Genomic DNA, 19,286 nt, shown 5'->3' with positions numbered 1-19,286 from the left:
TAGTAATCATTTAAAATCTCCTAGTTGGAATCTTTGTCTATTTTCACCTGTTTCAATTTTTTTAAGTTTTTGGCATCCAAACTGTGTATAAAGGAAAATTTCCATTAACTGTACAATGTCTCAGTCTTTGTATGGATCTCATCTGCTGCAATGGTGAATGGTTTGTCTGGACTGGTGTGAATTATTTATTTAGAGTGTTGGGCATAAGACTACATAGTCAAAAAAGATTCTGGTTTATTAATTGATAAGTAGGAGATAATTTCCACAGCAAGTCAAATTATGATATTGCTTTCAGGGTTTAACTATGTAGTTTTTGAGTCAAACTCATAAACCCATATTTCCTGAGTAGTGATTCAACATGAATCTGTCTCTCATGATAATAAATGGAACACTTAGCACTCATTCGAACTAGGTGATGCTTACAGAGGTGAAGCACCGGGACTTCCTGGGAGGTCACCCATCCAATACTACTCCAGCTTGAGTGTGCTTGACTATGGAGTTTCCCCCATGATTAAACCCACTCTCCTTGCAACCCCATTTGCAAAAGCTTCACCAAGTGTTGTGCCTTATGAATGATTCATTAGAAAGCCCCTTAAGCTCATAAATTGATAAGTAGGAGATAATTTCCACAGAAAGTCAAATTATGATATTGCTATCAGGGATTTGCTGTGTAGTTTTTGAGTCAAACGCATTGACCCATATTTCATGAGTAATGACTCAACATGGATCCATCTCTCATGATAATAAATGGAACACTTAGAAGCACTGGGACTTCCCGGGATGTTACCCATCCCAGTACTACTCCAGCTTGAGTTTATACATTTTCCTTTATTACAATGTAGAAAAGTGTATATACCTAGAAAATCTTACTTATTTAATCATTAGTGTATAGTTTCACTTTAATCTATATTCCTGTTATACTATACCAAAGGGTGACCAAAATTGCTGTTCTAATTTTTTATATTGAGGAAAACCGAAAAACTGTGGAATATAATCGTTGTTTGAGTTCTTGCACAATGATTATAATAAAGCACTTGAGATCATAATAGAACATAAGGTGTCTCCACTATTGATTCTATGATTGTATATTGATGAAGGTTGCTTGTTTTTGGGAGTTAGGGATAGCCAACCAGCCATTCTGTTTGTTTCTGTTTAGGTGACACTAACACTTGTTTTTGGATTGTGGTTCAGGTAAACAAAGGCGATTGCAATTTGTGGAGTGTCCAAATGATATGAATGCTATGATTGATGCAGCAAAATTTGCTGATCTTGTTTTGCTTCTTATAGATGGAAGCTATGGTTTTGAAATGGTGAGGGCCACACACTGTTTATGGATGTTTGCAGAAGGTTTAAATGTATAATTTCATTGTTATGTTCTCTTAGCACCAATATATTAACTCTTTCCGGCAATGCATGTTTCCAATTATATTTTTAAGGAACAGATTGTTATGTACTTATTACATAATTTATTTTGAAATTTATCAGATGTATTCTTTTTTATCATGTATTTGAATGTTTGTCTATACCCTGGCTTGATAATTTCTAATGCAGAACAATTTATTGAGTTTGATTTATTAAGTTCAAGTCTATCTTGCTCCAAACTGAGTTGCTGGATGCTTCATTTTCTTGACCAGACACCTTTATCTATGTATCAGATATGAACATGGATGCAGTCTCAATAAGGCTAGAATACAGTATTTGGAGCCTTGGACCTATCTGAATAATACCGCAATTTAAGATCATGTCTGGTGTTACCGAGTTGCTGGATGCTTCATTTTCTTGACCAGACACCTTTATCTATGTATCAGATATGAACATGGATGCAGTCTCAATAAGGCTAGAATACAGTATTTGGAGCCTTGGACCTATCTGAATAATACCACAATTTAAGATCATGTCTGGTGTTTCTGGATAAGGTACCAGGTCATATGGAGATGTCGGGTTATAAAAGAACATTAAAAACTCACATAAAAGATGAATTATTGAAAAAAATTTGTTCTCAATTAAACAAAATCATAACTAGAGTGAACTTCTCTCTATGCATAGCTAGTTTTATTTCTTATTCTATAATTGTTTTTCTGTGTTGTGCCAGATCTATCATATTATTTAGCTTAAGTTATACATACCTTATTATCACGAGTCTCATATCACAACATTCCATTGGGTAATCCAGAAGGAGCATTCTGTGTAGATTCAGGCTTTTATTTGTGGGTTGCCTTTTCTTCTGGTTGATAATTTCAATCTTGCTGGTGTTGTCGGATGTCACCAACTCAAGCTTACTTCATGTTTCTATTCCTTCATCTGTAGTCATTTTTTATGTTTAGTTCTTTGGTTAAGTAAGCTTCTCTGTTAAATGTTACATAATCTTTAGCATTTGTTGAGAACATGCAAGAGTGTGTATTGGACATAACAATTCATTATTCACATTTGAGGCTGAAGTCACATGTATTCTCATAGGTAATTGTTTGTGTGCGTATTATGTAAGTGAATATGCTTTCTTGTTTACTTTTTAACTGTAACATGCTTTTTTAACAGGAAACGTTTGAGTTTTTGAATGTTCTCCAAGTTCATGGATTTCCCAAGGTCATGGGAGTTCTGACACATTTAGACAAGTTTAAGGATGTAAAGAAGCTAAGGAAGACAAAGCAGCGTCTCAAACATCGTTTTTGGACAGAGATCTATGATGGTGCAAAGCTATTCTATCTCTCTGGTCTAATTCACGGAAAGTAAGAGTTTGTTTCTTCCTATTTTGTTGCTTTGCTGACTGTTAATCTGAAGTTGTGACATGTGAGTAGTACTGTTTTTGTTATGAGATGGTGATATTGCTACCCACATTGAGGTTACAAGTTTAAAATAATCACTGAAGAAGTTATTAAGGAGCCATAGTGGTTATTTAAATATTTTAACTTTTCTGGATTTACATTTTTCTTCCAGGTATGCCAAGCGTGAAATACATAATCTTGCAAGATTTATTTCTGTTGCAAAGTTTCGCCCCTTGTTGTGGAGAACTTCTCATCCGTACATACTGGTGGATCGTTTTGAGGATGTCACTCCTCCGGAGTGTGTACAAGAAGACCAAAAATGTGATCGAAATGTTACTCTTTATGGTTACTTGCGTGGTTGCAATCTGAAGAAGGGAACAAAGGTAAGTTTTTGGCTTGCCCTCGTGTTTCTATTTAATTGGCAAAATAGGTTTCCTTGTGGGTCCCTAACCTTTTAAACTGAATGCTTATCACCCGTAAAACCAAGAAATTTGAATTGTCTATAAGGCCACATTTTTTCTCGGCTCATTATTGTTTTATAACAGATCATTAAATCGCCACTGCAGCAGGTGGTATTTGCAAATATTATTTAAACAAACTGGATTAAAGCACCTTTTGAGATCTCTGATGTATTGCCCAGTCTAACAAAATCTAGAAAATCATAAGTAAGTCAATTGCTAAGTTCATCTTTGTTGAACAAATGAGAGCTTCGATTAGATATAGGAATGATGACCGAATCGATGATATATGTGTGTGTATATATATCAGTATACACTGTATACTGATATATATACATACATATTTAATTATTTATAACCATATCATCAATTGATCTAATCTTTGGAAATCAATTATCTTAGAGTTTTCGGATGCAAAACAAAGTAAAAAATGTATATATTTTTGTTACTTTTTCGCTTTGGATAGGCTCAGGTACGTACCTGGGCATACCCAGACCCTCAGGTAGATACCCAGGGTGTATCCAAGCATACCCCTGGGCAATGCATACCCAGAACGGGTGCAGGACACCTTAAGGGCATACCCGTATTAACTTATTAAAGAGCAACTTCTCAACTGTACATAATTCAAATCCTCCATCTATAAATCCCAAGTATATAGTCAATCTGCATTTGGAGATTATTACTTGCAAATTATTATCATTTCTTGTTCCCTACATAATCCCGATTGAGCAATGATTATCGGTGATTACATTCAGATCAGATATTTGGTTGTGCAGAGATTACAATCAGACCAAACTTGATTACATTGTCCATACGGATCATGTTTGTTAAAGATATAATTAATGCATAAACCCGATTAGTGATCTGGTGTCTAAACTGTAATGAAATGGCACATTTGAATGGGCATGCCATGAACTGACATGCCTTCACTATGTGGAGACATGTCCACTCATGGGACATGCCGCTTCCATAGATATATATTGCAGATTTGATCTTCACAGAGGAACACCGAAATCAATTAGTGTTTGCCCCTTCGAGATCGAGCATCAAAGATTAGTTTCAGACTTGTGAAATAATGATCAATATTTCTCAATATTGATTAAGGCATCATTTCTACATTTGATTAGAACACAATTATCCATATTCCGATTACAACCTGCGAATAAGTTACAGAAATTAGTAAGACTTATATTCTGAAAATTAAAAGATATATATAGTACAAATCTGTAGAAATCTAGTCATTCTCAACATGATATCAGAGCCTTGTTAAGGAAGATCCGATTAGATTTGAGAGTGCAGATTAGCTATTAGTGGTGTTTGGCATTGCCACTTGGTCAAAACCTAATCCAAGTTCACGAGCTTCAAGATTACGTCTGTTCATTTAACGGCATCGAAGGTGTTGATGATTCACAACTGGTGACTCATTGATCTATTCAAGCTATAAATTTCCCACGGTGAGAACATTACTTTGCAGACCTGTGCCCGGACACTAACAGCACTGAAGGCTATCAGTCCAATAAATAAATTAATATGCCATGATCACCAATGAATGAGCCTAATATATGCTCACAGTCTCTGAGAAATGTGGCCACAATATATGACTGATGTATTCCAGAATCCCGCTTCCATATGTGTATCTCACTAGTATATGAGTGATCTGAATATCGTGGCTAGTCTGTTGCGATCTATGATTTTTATGCAAGGTCAACGATCTCTATTCAACGATGATGATAGTGAGGGTAGTGAATTCTACAGGTGCATATTGAGAGACTTATCTCTTAAAGAGAATATAGATGTTCATTGTTTGCAGGAACAAGGAGCAAGATAATTTGAGGATTTTTAACCCCTCATTTGCTTGCTTGATTGAAGGATATTGCCTCTGTACATGCTGACCAGTGGGATGCAAAACCCATGGTTGATGCGAGACTATCTACGGAAGGATTAAGAAATTGGAGAATATTGAGTTACCATTCATAGTAATTTGCATTCTAGCAGTTTGGAACCATGAGTTTGTGAAAGGCCATAGGGCCATATCATTGACGACAAATGAAGTAGTAAAACAACTGTAAGAAGGAATTCATTATAATGGAATGTCTGCAAACTAGGATTGAAGTTAGTCACATTCAACCTGATCAAGGGCAACAATAGTAAATAGAAGGAGGACTTTGTAAGCCCCTCCACTCTTTTAACCTCTGCAAGATTGGTATCTTTATTTTGTCATGAGAAAAATTAACTTACAGATATATCCATAGTCATCTGTATTTGCTTGTAGGGCTTAATATCTCTACAGAACATTGTGACTATAAATGAGACTTCTATGCAGATGGAGTGAACAATATACAGATATAGTTATCATTGACTACATGTTATAAGTATCTGCACACGAAATGGATTTAACAGGAAAGGCAAGTCTTAACACTCTTCTCAAGAGAAGTCTTTTGCTCTAGCTTCAGAAGGCTCCTGGAAGAAGAACATTCAATGCAACTACTGCCACAAGTTTGGTCACACAAAGGTTGAATGTCGGAAATGCTTAGCTGCCCAATCCAAACAATCAGGTTTGCAGCTCAAGGCAAACAATGCAGAGCACACTGAGCAAACAAAATCTACCTTTTACATCTTCATGGCTAAAATACCAGCAGATCATGTGAAGTCGTCTGCCTGGTACATTGATTTAGGTGCCTCTCATCATTATACCCACTGCAGAGATTGGTTCACTGACAACTAGCCTTATTTAGATTTTGTTATTTTTTGTGGCGGAGAAGAGTACACCATTGTCGGCAAAGGGAACATTCAGATTTAGTTTGCTAAGAGGAATCTCATTTTCCTCGATGTATACTATGTTCCAGGGATGAAACTAAATCTACTCTCAATTAGTTAGTTGCTGTGATATTCACAATAGTTGAATGTCACCTTCAGTTCACGTCAGTGTACCATCACGGATAGGGTGACTTAGTCTATTGTTGTAGTAGGTCTTGAGGATCATGGTCTTTTCTTACTTGTTGATTCCAGGGATTCTCGAGACTTAGCCATGGCTGCTTGATGGTCACTAGCTAGCACACTTTGGCATTAGTGGTATGGACACTTAAATGTGTATTATCTCTCTTAGCTTGCTCAGGAAGAGCTTGTCCTCGGTTTGCTAGAGATTCAGAATCAGCAGCTTGGAGTTTGTAATGCATGCCATGTTGGGAAGCAACATCACACACCTTTCACTAGTGGCGATTCATGGCAAGCTTCTCAGGTACTTCAGCTTGTTCATGTCGATATTTGTTGCCCTATGACCACTCCTTCTATTCTTGGGTCTAGATATTTTTTGTTGTTCGTTGATGATTTCAGTGGAAAAATGTGGGTATATTTTCTTAAAACAAAATCAGATGCATTTCTTCTCTGTCAAAAGTTTAAACCTTTAGTTGAAAAAGAGTGTGGGAAATCTATTATTACTCTTAGGTCAGACGGGGGGGGGGGAATTTTGTTCTAATGAATTCTCTAGCTTCTTGGATACTCATGGCATCAAACGCCAATTAACTACACACCACAACATAACAGTGTAGGTGAACTTCGGATCAAAAAAATCACTGAGATGGCTTGCTCAATGCTTGAACACAGACATGTTCCAAAGAAATTATGGGCAGAAGCAGTTAACACTGTAGTTTATCTTTTGAACTAGTCACCCATTGTAGCGGTCAAAGGTAAGACTCTAGAAGAGGCCTAGTCAAGTCTCAAGCCCAAAATTAGTCACCTGAAAGTTTTTGACTCTCTTGCTCTTTTTTGGATCCCTGATGCGTCTCGCACCAAGTTGGATACCAAGAGTTAGAAACTCATGCTCGTCGGATACATTAGTCTATACAAAGCCTATCGTTTGATTGACACTAAGACATCTCGTCTCCTGTACAGTTGTGATGTAGTCTTTGATAAGCAACAAGGACCATTTATGCCTGTTTGTCCTATTCTTGATGCAGTAGACCAGCTTATGAAGGTTCATGATTTAGGAGTTTGACTTCCATTAGGTCCACCTGATGGGAGGGCTCCAATAGCTCCAGTTATACCAGTAATCCCTATACAGACACCTCCAGCTTCTTCTGCAGGATCACCCAGATTTGTAGATGCTTCACCTGAGTTTGATCTAGATTCTTCATATGAGGAACTTGATCATAGTGCATCTCCTGATACTAATGTTGATCATTCTTCTCTCGTGCCTAAATGGTGGGCCAAGACACTTGTTGATCTTTGTGATGATGAGCTCATTGATGGGAGAACTGCTCGTAAAAAGAGCAAACCTATAGAGTTTGTTAACTTTGCTCTCATAGCCAACATTAACAATGTATTTGAACCTCAAACATATTTCGAGGCTAAAGGAATTCCAGAGTGGGAACAGGCCATGACATCTGAACAACAGAGCCTGCTAAAGAATAACACCAGGGTCCTTTCCGATCTTCCACCATGGAAGAAACCCATTGGCTGCAAATGGGTTTACAAAATCAAATACAAATCTGATGGTACTTTGGATAAGTAAAAATCTCCTGTAGTTGCAAACGGCTTTTCTCAACGTTGAGGTATTGATTATGAGGAGACCTTTGCCCCTATTGCAAGATGAGCACAATTAGATTACTCCTAGCCATGGCAACACAATTTAGTTGGAAGGTCCATCAAATGGACGTCAAGAGTGCTTTCCTAAATGGTGATCTCCAAGAAGAGGTCTACATGATGCCACCTCCTGGTTTCAAGGTTGCCAATAAAGAACATTAGGTTTTCAAATTAGTGAAAGCTTTCTATGGCTTGAAGTAGGCCCCTCAGGCATGGTACATGAAAATTGATAAGTACCTCAGTGGTCAAGGCTTCGAGAGGAGTTCTTTAGACTCAAATTATACATCAAGATTACTGACAGTGACATCATCCTTCTAGTTATTTATGTGGATAATTTAATCATCGCTAGCAGTTTGACATCTTTGATTCAGGGAATCAAATAGAATTTATGTCAGTCTTTTGGTAAGACTAACCTTGGGCTCATGCATTATTGCCTTGGTGTTGAGGTTTGGCAACAATCTTTTGGTATTTTCATCTCTCAGTCCAAATATGCGAGAACTCTATTAGACAAATTCTATATGCAAGATTGCAAGCCTACATCTACACCCATGGAGAAAGGTCTCAAGTTATCCGCCAGGTTTGATTCTCCTCCCGTTGATGATACTACATATAGGCAACTAGTAGACAACCTCATCTACCTCTTTGCTACTAGGTTTGATATCAGCGTCTCAGTCAACTACATCTCACATTTTATGACAGCTTCTAAGGCTGATCATTGGATGGCAGCAAAGCGTATGCTTTGTTAGGTGAAGGGCACTACAGATTTTTGACTTCTTTACCTAGACTTAGTGGGTTCACAGATTCAAATTGGGCAGGGTTTGTTGACGATACAAAGTCAACTTCTAGATATGTATTTAGGTTGGGATGCGGTGCCGTCACACGGGCTAGTAAGCAGCAACAACAGTTTCTATCTCCTCTACGGAGGCCAAATACAGAGGGACAATCAAGGCAAGTTGTGAAGCTGTTTGGCCTCGTTGGATGCTTGGGGATATGCAAATGTCACCAACAGGACCAACCACTTTGTTGATAATGAAGGCATTAACAAGTTAGCACGGAATCTAGTCTTCCATGAATGAGCCAAGCATGTGGATGTTAAGTGTTGCTATATACGACAACTGGTTGAAGACGAGACAATAGACTTGCAATATGTTCCTGCCACGGATCAGACTGTAGACATTCTCACCAAGCCTCTTGGCACTGATAAGTTTGTTAAATTCAAAGGACAACTTGGTGTTGTGGATAGATTAACCATTAAGGGAGGGTATTACGGAAATAGATAAGCTTCTATTATTAGTTAATTGTTATCTATTTATAATCTGTTGGGAATTTTAGAATGTGCCTAATATTAGTTAGTTTGTAATTATCTGTTAGCTTTCTTTTAGCTAGAATATAATGTTTTTTATTCTTTGCGATGGTTTCCTAAGGAAATATCTTTTCATTCTTTTGTATATATAGACCTCTCGGTCTTTGTTAATAACAAGCAAGTATTTTACCAATTACATTGTAATAAGTGCGTGGGCTTGTTATTGCTCCATTTCCAAAACAAACTGATCATTTGGAAATTACTCTAGAAGAGTCATCACTGCATGTCAATTGCTGACAAATATACTTGTTGGCAATTATTGATAAGCTATTCATAGTCGAAGCATTACAGTGTATTATTTCCAAGTTATGTGACTTCTATTACAAGCTACCATAGTAATTGGCAGTGACGATCAATAATATTAGCGTAAAATTGTCCTTGAGTCACTTGGAAAGGGGAAATAATTTGTACATTTGAAACAAAGATATGATATTGGTTTGAAAGCTAATACCTTGCTGGGCCATGGACATAGTCTAAATGATGAGAGCGACTCTGGCTCTGGCCATCATACACAAATCACAATGAAGATGCAGGGCTGAATAGATGCACGTCACTGATGTCAATAGTATTCTTGATTTGCACTACACACCAAAAAAACTTGACTTCTGCGAAAAGGGGAAAATTATATATATGTTCTTAGTGATTGTTTTCCCCATATTGATTCTGGAAAATGCATTTTGATGACATTGTTAAGCTGGTTTTAACAGTTTATACAGAAGGATATCCCTGTGTACCAACTAGAGTACTTAGTTGATGCTGCACGTATGATTGGTTGTGCACTCCATGAAAAATCTGCAGTTTTCTTTATTAAGTGGTTGCACAAAGTTGGAATATATGTCTGAACATTTGTGTCAACAAATATATCTGAAGTTGTTTTGTATAAATTAGTTGTGTATATACACTGCATATATATTTTGTTGTAACTTGTGCATATTTTGAAGGCATATGGTGGGTAATATTAGCACGACAGTGGAATAAACCAAATGCTATCGTGAAAACAAACTTAGAACTAGTGGGGGTTCTCTCTATTGATACTCTAAAATCCAAATTGGCAGCCCAATCTGTGAAGAGATTCAAGTGTTGCATTTCCTAGATTTTGGCATGGATTCATCTTTTGGATGTAACAGTATGATAATTGTCTTCAAAATTGAAGAGCGAGGGGCCATCACATGTTGTTCTTAAGGATTGAATTGAGACATCTCTCAAAGAGGAAGAGTCTATTGTATATACAAATTATGATTAGTTTGTTTGAAAAGGGTGTAGATCATAACAAGATAGTTTCATTAGTATTTAGTTGAGGTACATCAGCATTGAAGAACAAATGACAAATATTTTCACCAAGCCTCTTCCTAGAGAGAAGGTTGTAAACAAGCACATTAGCTCCTGCTATAATGTGGGATGACAAATGTTGTATGCTTCTATGATTAACATTTCCCTTTGAGATAATTTAGTTTTATTAACTATTTGGATAGTCTTCAAGGCAAACCAAGGAGTAGAAGAAATTGCACTCAAGGGAAAGAAAACTTGATACTTTGAAGTCAGATTCCGAGGGAGACATATGATTTATCGGAGGAAACCTTGGATGAGGAGGTCAAAACGCTGATATCACATTCAAAAAAATTCTAAGGCAACCTTGGACAAGAAGGTCAAGAGGTTGATGCATGTACTTGGAGCTTCAGATAGAAGTGACACTATCATAAATGTTGGTGTCGCCAAGCTTGGGGATAAATCCATAGTTTATTACATTCACTCATGTTACTATGAAATCATACAAATACATTTGTGTACGAGAAACTACTTCTATGAATAATGTTGTGATCAAAACAAAGTTGCTAGGAGTTATGTCAAGTGGATCTTTGGTGACGTTGATCATAGTGATTTAGAGGGAGTAGATCATGGAGATGGTTTTTAGACAAGGTACATTATCACTGAAGAACAAACGCCTTATATTCTCACCAAGTCTCTTACCAAGGTAAAGTTTGTGCATTTTGAGACTAGCTCGGAGTTGTGAAGAATGAAGCCCTTGCTAAGAGGGAATCTTAGCATCAGTGATTTCTTGAAATAGATTTTTGGATTCTTCTTTGTGAGAGAGAAGCTTAAAGTGAAATTCTTATTCCACCCTCTAGGGGTAGTTATGATGGATCCAACTCTGATATAGTTCATGGTGGATGTCGTGTGTGTGATGCCATGACAACACCATGTGAGAAAATCTGTGGTGACTTCGTGTAAACTCTTTTGTCATGTGTGTGACTCCATGATTTTATGGGCCCCCTTGTGTACATTATTGAAAAGTGGCGATCTTTCATACACTTGTATTTGACATTGTAAGGTGATGACTTTACAATGATTAGTCTCACTATCATGATGGATATCATGTGATTTAATGTATGTGGACATGTCATGATAGTTAGTATCTCTTGGACATTTGAAAGACATCATGAGAAATGATATCAATTGAAGATCATTATGATCCTAATGAGATAATCATGGTGGATAATGTATCCATGGATATATTAGGATTTGTTATGGTAGACATCATGAGACTTGATGTCAGTGCACATACCATAATTTGGATATTTTATGAAGAATATCACGTGACTTGATATTCTTGAGCATATCATATCTTTTGATATCACGAGTAAGGTGATATCTCTTCTCACAATAGATGAGCCTATTGTTGTGATGTATACTTGGTTAAACTTTATCTTCCTTAGCTAAGAGAGAGTGTTGAACAAATGACAGCTTCGGTCAGATTTAGGAATGATGATTGATTCTATGATATATATGTGTGTATATATATCAGTATACACTATGTAAATTCATATATATTCATACATATTTAATTATTTATAACCATATGGTCAATTGATTTAATCGTTGGAATTCAATTATCATTCATGTACCTGATCGAAACATAATAAGTTCCAAGTATGTTGTCAATTTGCATTTGGAGGTTATTACTTGCAAATTATTATCATTTCTTGTTCCCTACATAATCCTGATCGAACAATAATTTTCAATGATTGCGTACAGATCCGATATTTGTTTCTGCAAAGACTACAATAAGAACAAACTTGATTACATTGTCTATACCGATCATGTTTGTTAATGTTGATGTTTGGTAGCATTAGTCGGATAAACCTATGTGTCAATATTATTGTAGATATAAATGTATATATATCTAAGTATTAATAGGTTAGAGAAATTAATATAATAAGACTAAAGAAATACTATATATATTTATAAATTTCATTATATTAATTAAAAGATTATATGAATAGACATTTCCCATGTGGTGACATGTCTCTCCATGTCTCATCCACAATTTAAATAAGAGAGAGGTTGCTGCCTTTGGAAAACACATACTTTACTAGTAGTGGTATTACATTTGTAGCAATCTTAAAAGTCAACATGGTATCAGACCCAGGCTGAAAATGAAGATGGTAAAGAAAGAATCCAACTCAACGAAGATTCCTAAATCTAATAGGTGCGAAGGAAACTGTGTCAACAACATTGAGTATTGTGAGGACAAAGCAATTCATAAAATACACTACTGTAGTATTGGACATGTATGTTGCAAGGTGTGACTTCCAACTCCAAGGTCATTCAAAGAGACTTAGAGGAAAATCAAGAAAACAATTTGGAAGGTGGATTATTATTAAAGATATATGAATAATTCCCCAAACTAGGAGTGCTGATCATTTCATTAGTGAAGAACTAGTCTAATGGTTGTGGTGGGGCATTGTATCGAGGAGGAATGATCTGCCCATGTTGTATTATAATCATCTAATCTCTGTGAGTGAGTTCTGTAGAAATATGGTGCAATGTTGGCAAATAAAGTCAAACTATGAAGGCAGTTTGAATACCATCATTGCAGATGCTGTGAGAAGGAATATGGCACTAAAACTTCATTGGAAGTTTTAGTGCCATGTAATTCTTTGACCGATATTCCAAGACAAAATGAGGATAAGCAAAGACTAGTGGTGTCCTCAAAAATATGGTAAGCGACCGTTGACAATGCCTAATACGGGTCTCCAGTGTCAATGGTTATTGGAAGGAAAGAGTAGAATATCCAATACCTGTTAAAAGACAAGATAATAAGTAGAGGAAGAAATGTGGATTGCTTGGTGGTGAGTGAATAGGGACCCGCTACCATTGAAAGAGTATGTAAAAATGGTAACTTTTGTTTGGCCAAACCAAGCGACATATTATACAATGGTGTCATACCATACTGATTGAGAAATGAATGCAAGGAAGATGGAAGTTTTTAACAAGAAAGAAAATCCATGAAAGTTCAGTCATATGCCACGTAGGGAGGTGGACCCATTGAAAAATGAAGCCAGATAAAATATATGATTAAATCGGCACATAGTTGGTTGACCCAATGAATGCGATAATAATTATATGAATAAATATATTCGTGGTTGGCCATGGAATGTGGCAAAAGGAGTTCATTAACAAATAAAGGTAACTATTTAAAATTGAAGTGGGCGGTTGTCTAAGAGTGACACCAATTATTAAAAGGAATTAATTAAATAGAAAGGGCATGAAATGGAAGGATAGAAGTACATAAAAAATAAAAATAAAATATGATTTTTGTGAACATATTTACATTTATGTGAAGAAGTTGAAATAAAGTCTCTATGAGAAGACAAAGAATGAATAATCCAAGTGCCTCATGAAGATGAGCCATTTCTAGAGATACTAACTGTAAAGGATATTAAGTGAGATAAGTATTTTTTGATAATTGTACCTCAAGAACTACCTTTATTTACTGTTGTAGATAATCTTTTATTTATATTTCTATATGTATTATAAGAGCTATTTGACTGATCTTTTCTTTTCTCTCCAGGTATGTTCTTGCAAGAAAAGGAAGATTGATATCAGATTCAGAGGGAGTTTGACACTTCATCAATAGGCAACATTGGATGAGGAGCTCAGAAGATTGATATTCAAAGGGAGTGTGAAAATCTATATGTGACTGCATGATTTCAATGGGCCTATCTCCTGTGTATATCACGAGGAAGTGACGAATTGCAAATGACGATCACTTGTATTTATTGAAGTTATTGGAAGGTGACGATCTTATAATAACTTAATCTTATATTATGATGGATATCTTATGATGTCTAAGTAGATCATGATAGATTATATTTTGCATGGTGGATTAAGTTCCTTAAACAAACCATGAATGTTCATATGCTAAGTATTATTGAGGATATGTGTGCGCATACCTTATGAACATTTTGAGTATTTGGTGAATGTCATGCAACTTGATATTCAGGAGGCCATTACTCAGAGTACTTGGTGAATATATGCGACTTGATGTTCAGGAGGCCATTACTCAGAGTACTTGGTGAATATATGTGACTTGATGTTTAGGAGGCCATTCCTCAGAGCATAGTTTGCAGACTCGGACTTAGAGAGTACTCGGCAAGCCCAAAATTTTCAACTCGGAAAAAACTTGGCATATACTCAACAAAAACTTGGGGAAAACTCGGCAATTCAAAAAGTACTAAAATTTAAAATCTCTTAAAGAAACATTTTTTTTTGTAGAACACAATTATAAAATGTATTAAATTAGTAATTAAATTTCTATAGAGAAAATCTATAGTTTTATAGCACTAAAATGATGTGAAAAATGCATCTAATCCAATGTTTTCCCTGCATTAGCATTTTTACCTATCTTTTTTAACATCTATAAATACGCGAGAGTTAAACTTGAGAGTACTCACCCAACAAAAAAACTTGAGAGTACTTAGCAACTTTGAGAGTACTCAGAGAGTTTGCAAACTATGACTCAGAGTACTTGGTGAAACATATTTTAGGGGCAGGGGCTGGCATAAACAAATTGTTGTCGGTAGGCATCTAGCTCCCATTCCATAACATTTTGTTTCGGCCCTTCATTTCAAATAAACGATTGTTAGGTCTTTCCTGGCAGGCACAACAATCTGCCTTGCAATAATCTATTTGAGGGCACACCCTTAATTATATATGGGGGGCGGCCCCTTTCATCAAGCACAATAGACTGCCCTTTCCACTATAGTGCTATAGTGGCCCTCCCAACCCCCTTGCATACCCTCAACCTATTATAAAGGTAAAGGTCCCCTTACGACATAGATCCCTTATTGCCCTACTATTCGACCATTCATGTATCTTAATGTTCAGGAGGCCATTACTCAGAGTACTTGGTGAATGTCATGTGACTTGACATTTAAGAGACAATTACTCTTGATATCACGAGATGATATCTAAACAGTGTATATCTTCTAACCAAAGATGTTCTCACGTTGAGATTATATATATATATATAAGTATTATTAGGTTAGAGAAATTAATATAATGAGACTATATATATATATAAATGTCATGATATTAATTTAAAGAGTATATGAATAGACTCCCATGAAGGGACATGTCTCTCCATGTCTCATCCACTATAAATAAGAGAGAGATTGCTGCCTTTGGAAAATACATACTTTATAGGCAGTGCTATTACATTTGTAGCGATCTTAAAACTCAACAGTTAAAGACATAATTAATGCATAAAATCAATAAATGATCGGTTGTCTAAACTGTAACAAAATGACCCATTTGAATGGGCAGGCCATGAATTGACATGCCTTCACTTTGTGGAGGCATGTCTGCTCGTGGGACATACCTCTTCCATAGATCTATTTGCAGATCCGATCTTCAAAGAAGAATACCAAAATCAATTAATGTTTGTTTCTGGGAGATCAAGCATCAAAAATCAGTGTCAAACTTGTGAAATAATAATTAGTATTTCTCAATATTGATTGAGGCATCATTTCTACATTTGATAAGAAAACGATTATTGATAATCTGATTACAACCTGCAAATAAGATACATAAATCAGTAAGAATTACATTCTGAAAATTAAAAGACATATATAGTACAATCTGTAAGAAATCTAATCATTTGCAACAATATTGCTCTCCATAATCTTTGAAGAGAAAGGAGGCTATATAAAAGAGAATAAATATTGGAAGTAATCAATCTAACCTATAGTATAATGCACACACCGAATTTGATAGCACCAAAGCCTACAACAAAGTGAGATGGAACATTCTAAGATTTTTTTTAATTTTAACTTGACACCAATGACCTTGTATGTTTTTTTTTCTTCTGGAGATGTTCTCTTGGGAACCAAGTTCCAACACATGATTTCAGTTGGGAATGCAAACAATTTATTTCTCGCAAACTCATCTGAGCTCAATGACAAGACCACAAAAAAGGTAGTCTGAGTACCAGTATACTGTTTGGATGGAATCAAGCAGACCTTTATGGCATAAAGTGATGCTATTGTAAGCGACTGCTGTGGAAATGAGATATCTAATTTCTAGGATCTACAACACATAAGGATGCTCTATCTAACAAACAACTAAATCAGAATCAAATAATGAGAGAAACAAGAGTCACATGGTGCATCTAGAACTTGATGCTATTCAATTTATGTAGATATTTGGCCAAGATAAGCGTGGAATAGAATGGGAATTTGATTACATCTCAAATACTCGAAGTTGGCATCTTCAAGTGGCTAGACTCAAGATTATTACTTTGTAGACGCTGTCAAAAGGGTATTCAAACACTCCAGCAGGTGTGTCCCCTATTGACAACTCAAGAAATGTGCATAACACCTCCTTTATGAAAGTAGCATTCCCATATTTAGCTTATAATGTTAATTTAAGTCATCTATTTAGCTTTTAATTAATAACTTTATATTTTGTAAGTTAGTTAGTTTGTACTTATTAACTTTCTATTTTTTCTGCAGTTCTCATTTGTTTTTATCATGAAATGATATTTAAATTAATAAATAAATAAAAATCTTAATAAAATAAATTTGAAAGCATACAAATTTTAAAATTAGAAATCAATTAAATTATTCATAGTTAAGTTCTATCATTAAACTCAATAAATCTAAATAATTATTATACAAACAATCATATATAAAGATAAATTTAATTTGAAAACTAGTTCAGGCCATTTATAAAAATAATATAAAAGAAATAAATTTTTTTTTTAATCTTATAAATGTAAATCTAAGATATATACAAATCAGTGTAACACATGTACTTGCGCCCCCTCCCAAACCTTGAAGTATCCGTCCTCGAGATGTCCCCGCATCGAGTAGTTGTGTACCCAAGTACCCCCACCTCCACCATTCCGCAACCATGCTGCCATTGGGATGTGTACTTGACTTTTGATTTTTGAATGTTACTATGTTGAATGTTCAATGGTTCTAGTTCATGTTGCAATTTTTCTATGTTCAAGTATTTTAATTTTGTATGTTGTACTGAAACATCATTTCATAACAAGCATTTCAAGTTCTATATGTATACTACACAACACCCCTCCCTTCCCCATCCTCCCCTTGCCGTCGTCCCTTGGCCGTCCCCTCGTCATCCCAAAAATGAGGCCCATTTTCTCCCTGTTTCAAAAACTTGTCCCGACGTTTCGCCATCCCAACGTACCCTAGTATTGGGGTTACATTGATACAAATGGACTTGGGTTTCATGCTTTTTGCATTATATCATAAGTATATACAGGCAAATGTTGTTTTAGAGTTTAATCCATAGTTACCAAGAGATTTGTCTCCTACCCCTTGAGACATTTCTCAAAGGACTTTGTTACTAGAGATGTCCTTGGAAACATTTTAATGCATACGGTCCTTTTGGTTGCCATCTCCAAAGTCTCTTGACCAGAAATTGGCATTTCCCACCAAAAAGCATAGGGCATAAATATTAAATACTCTATCATCACCTTGCAAATCATTATTACATATCGATTAGTAACAAAATTCCTAGACTCGGACTCGGCCCTGATTTGGCAAAGCAACAAAAACCCTTGAAATTTTTATGAAGATTTAGCCTTGCCTCTTGCCATACCGGATCTGGCAAGGCTGACCTGAGTAGGGGTACTCGCCTGACTCGCAGAGAATCTCAGAACTATGATTAGTAATGATAATGATAGCCATTATAGTCTTCTAATCAATCTGCTCAATTGCCTCTCCAAAAAGACTTGTCAGTTATGTACAATTATAGTGTCATGATTTACTAATTGCTAGGTCGCCAAAATCTTAATAGAGATCTTTGCGTACCAACAATTCAACCTTTGGAAATAATGGAAGCCACCATTTCCAGCCTTCTCAAATATCTTAGAGGGACACATCCACGCAAACCTTCCCCACTTTCAAAAGAACTGTAATTTTTTTCTCATAACCACACATCTCATATCTTGTGCCATGTGTATTGGCATCAAAGTATCGATACTTTTGAATTTCCATAGGTAACAATAATCTAATATGAAATATATGTTTTGAGTTTTGCACTCTTTGACTCTTTCACACATGACATTTGACATTTCTGTATTTAAACTTTAAAGCTAATGTTAAACTTAACATTGTTCTTGTTTTCAAAATTCTCTGTCATGATATTTTCTAGAAATTCTAAATTAATCAAACAACTCCGAGTATTGTTGTCTCCTATTTTTGGGAATTAGCTGTACCAGTACCAATACCAGTCACTGGAGTCTCCAAGTACCCCCATCTCCTTGTAAGCTTGGTTTAACCATCTCATGGCCAATGAGAGGTACAAAGAAAGAGCTTTCCTGGCCAGAAAGAAGATACAAACATAAACACCTATAGACATACTAAAACCTTGACCAAAACAGAACCTGACAACTATGACAATCTAAACTAAACAACCAATCCACCATCCTTCACATTGGTCAATGCAGAAGTCAAAGTTACCTCACCTGCATCCAGACCAGTATTCTTGATCTCCAATTTGATGGCAAGCTTATCTTTTTATGCTGTCTCAATCCACATGAGGAGAAGGTGACTAGGCAACTTACACTTCATGTAAAATGCCATCAACAAAGCTCAAAAGATGAAACAAAAAATCACTATACTACATCATGACCCAGAAGACCTCAAATAGACAGCTTGATTTTACTAGTGGAATAATAGGAAATGCAGGACTATAACCTTAATTTTGTGGACATTGAAAATTAAAAATTGCCGATGTTCCATGGAGTCTTGGTGTTGGTGGTGGATTAGGGGTTTGGGGGCTGAGAAATGGGGTTGAGAGGTAGCAGCCCCA

The 19,286-nt window shown here is 35.9% G+C and overlaps 1 protein-coding gene across 5 annotated transcripts in view; it reads left to right on the top strand.

Annotated features, from left to right (window-relative positions):
* LOC149531765 (P-loop containing nucleoside triphosphate hydrolases superfamily protein) overlaps nucleotides 1–19,286 on the top strand; it is a 73,814-nt gene that overhangs the window by 26,739 nt on the left and 27,789 nt on the right. For all 5 annotated transcript variants that reach the window (XM_089811373.1, XM_089811377.1, XM_089811375.1 and 2 more), the window contains exons 5-7: nucleotides 1,192–1,310; nucleotides 2,536–2,726; nucleotides 2,935–3,145. In XM_089811373.1, coding sequence (XP_089667499.1) covers nucleotides 1,192–1,310; nucleotides 2,536–2,726; nucleotides 2,935–3,145 — 521 coding nt within the window. The remainder of the gene's footprint in view (nucleotides 1–1,191; nucleotides 1,311–2,535; nucleotides 2,727–2,934; nucleotides 3,146–19,286) is intronic.

Source organism: Cupressus sempervirens, chromosome 11 (assembly GCF_028749045.1).
Source record: "Cupressus sempervirens isolate cs-2001-9-10 chromosome 11, ASM2874904v1, whole genome shotgun sequence".
In the NCBI taxonomy this organism is placed as follows: Eukaryota; Viridiplantae; Streptophyta; class Pinopsida; order Cupressales; family Cupressaceae; genus Cupressus; species Cupressus sempervirens.
Note: the sequence above shows the minus strand (reverse complement) of the source record. Positions and strands in the feature narration are given on the sequence as shown.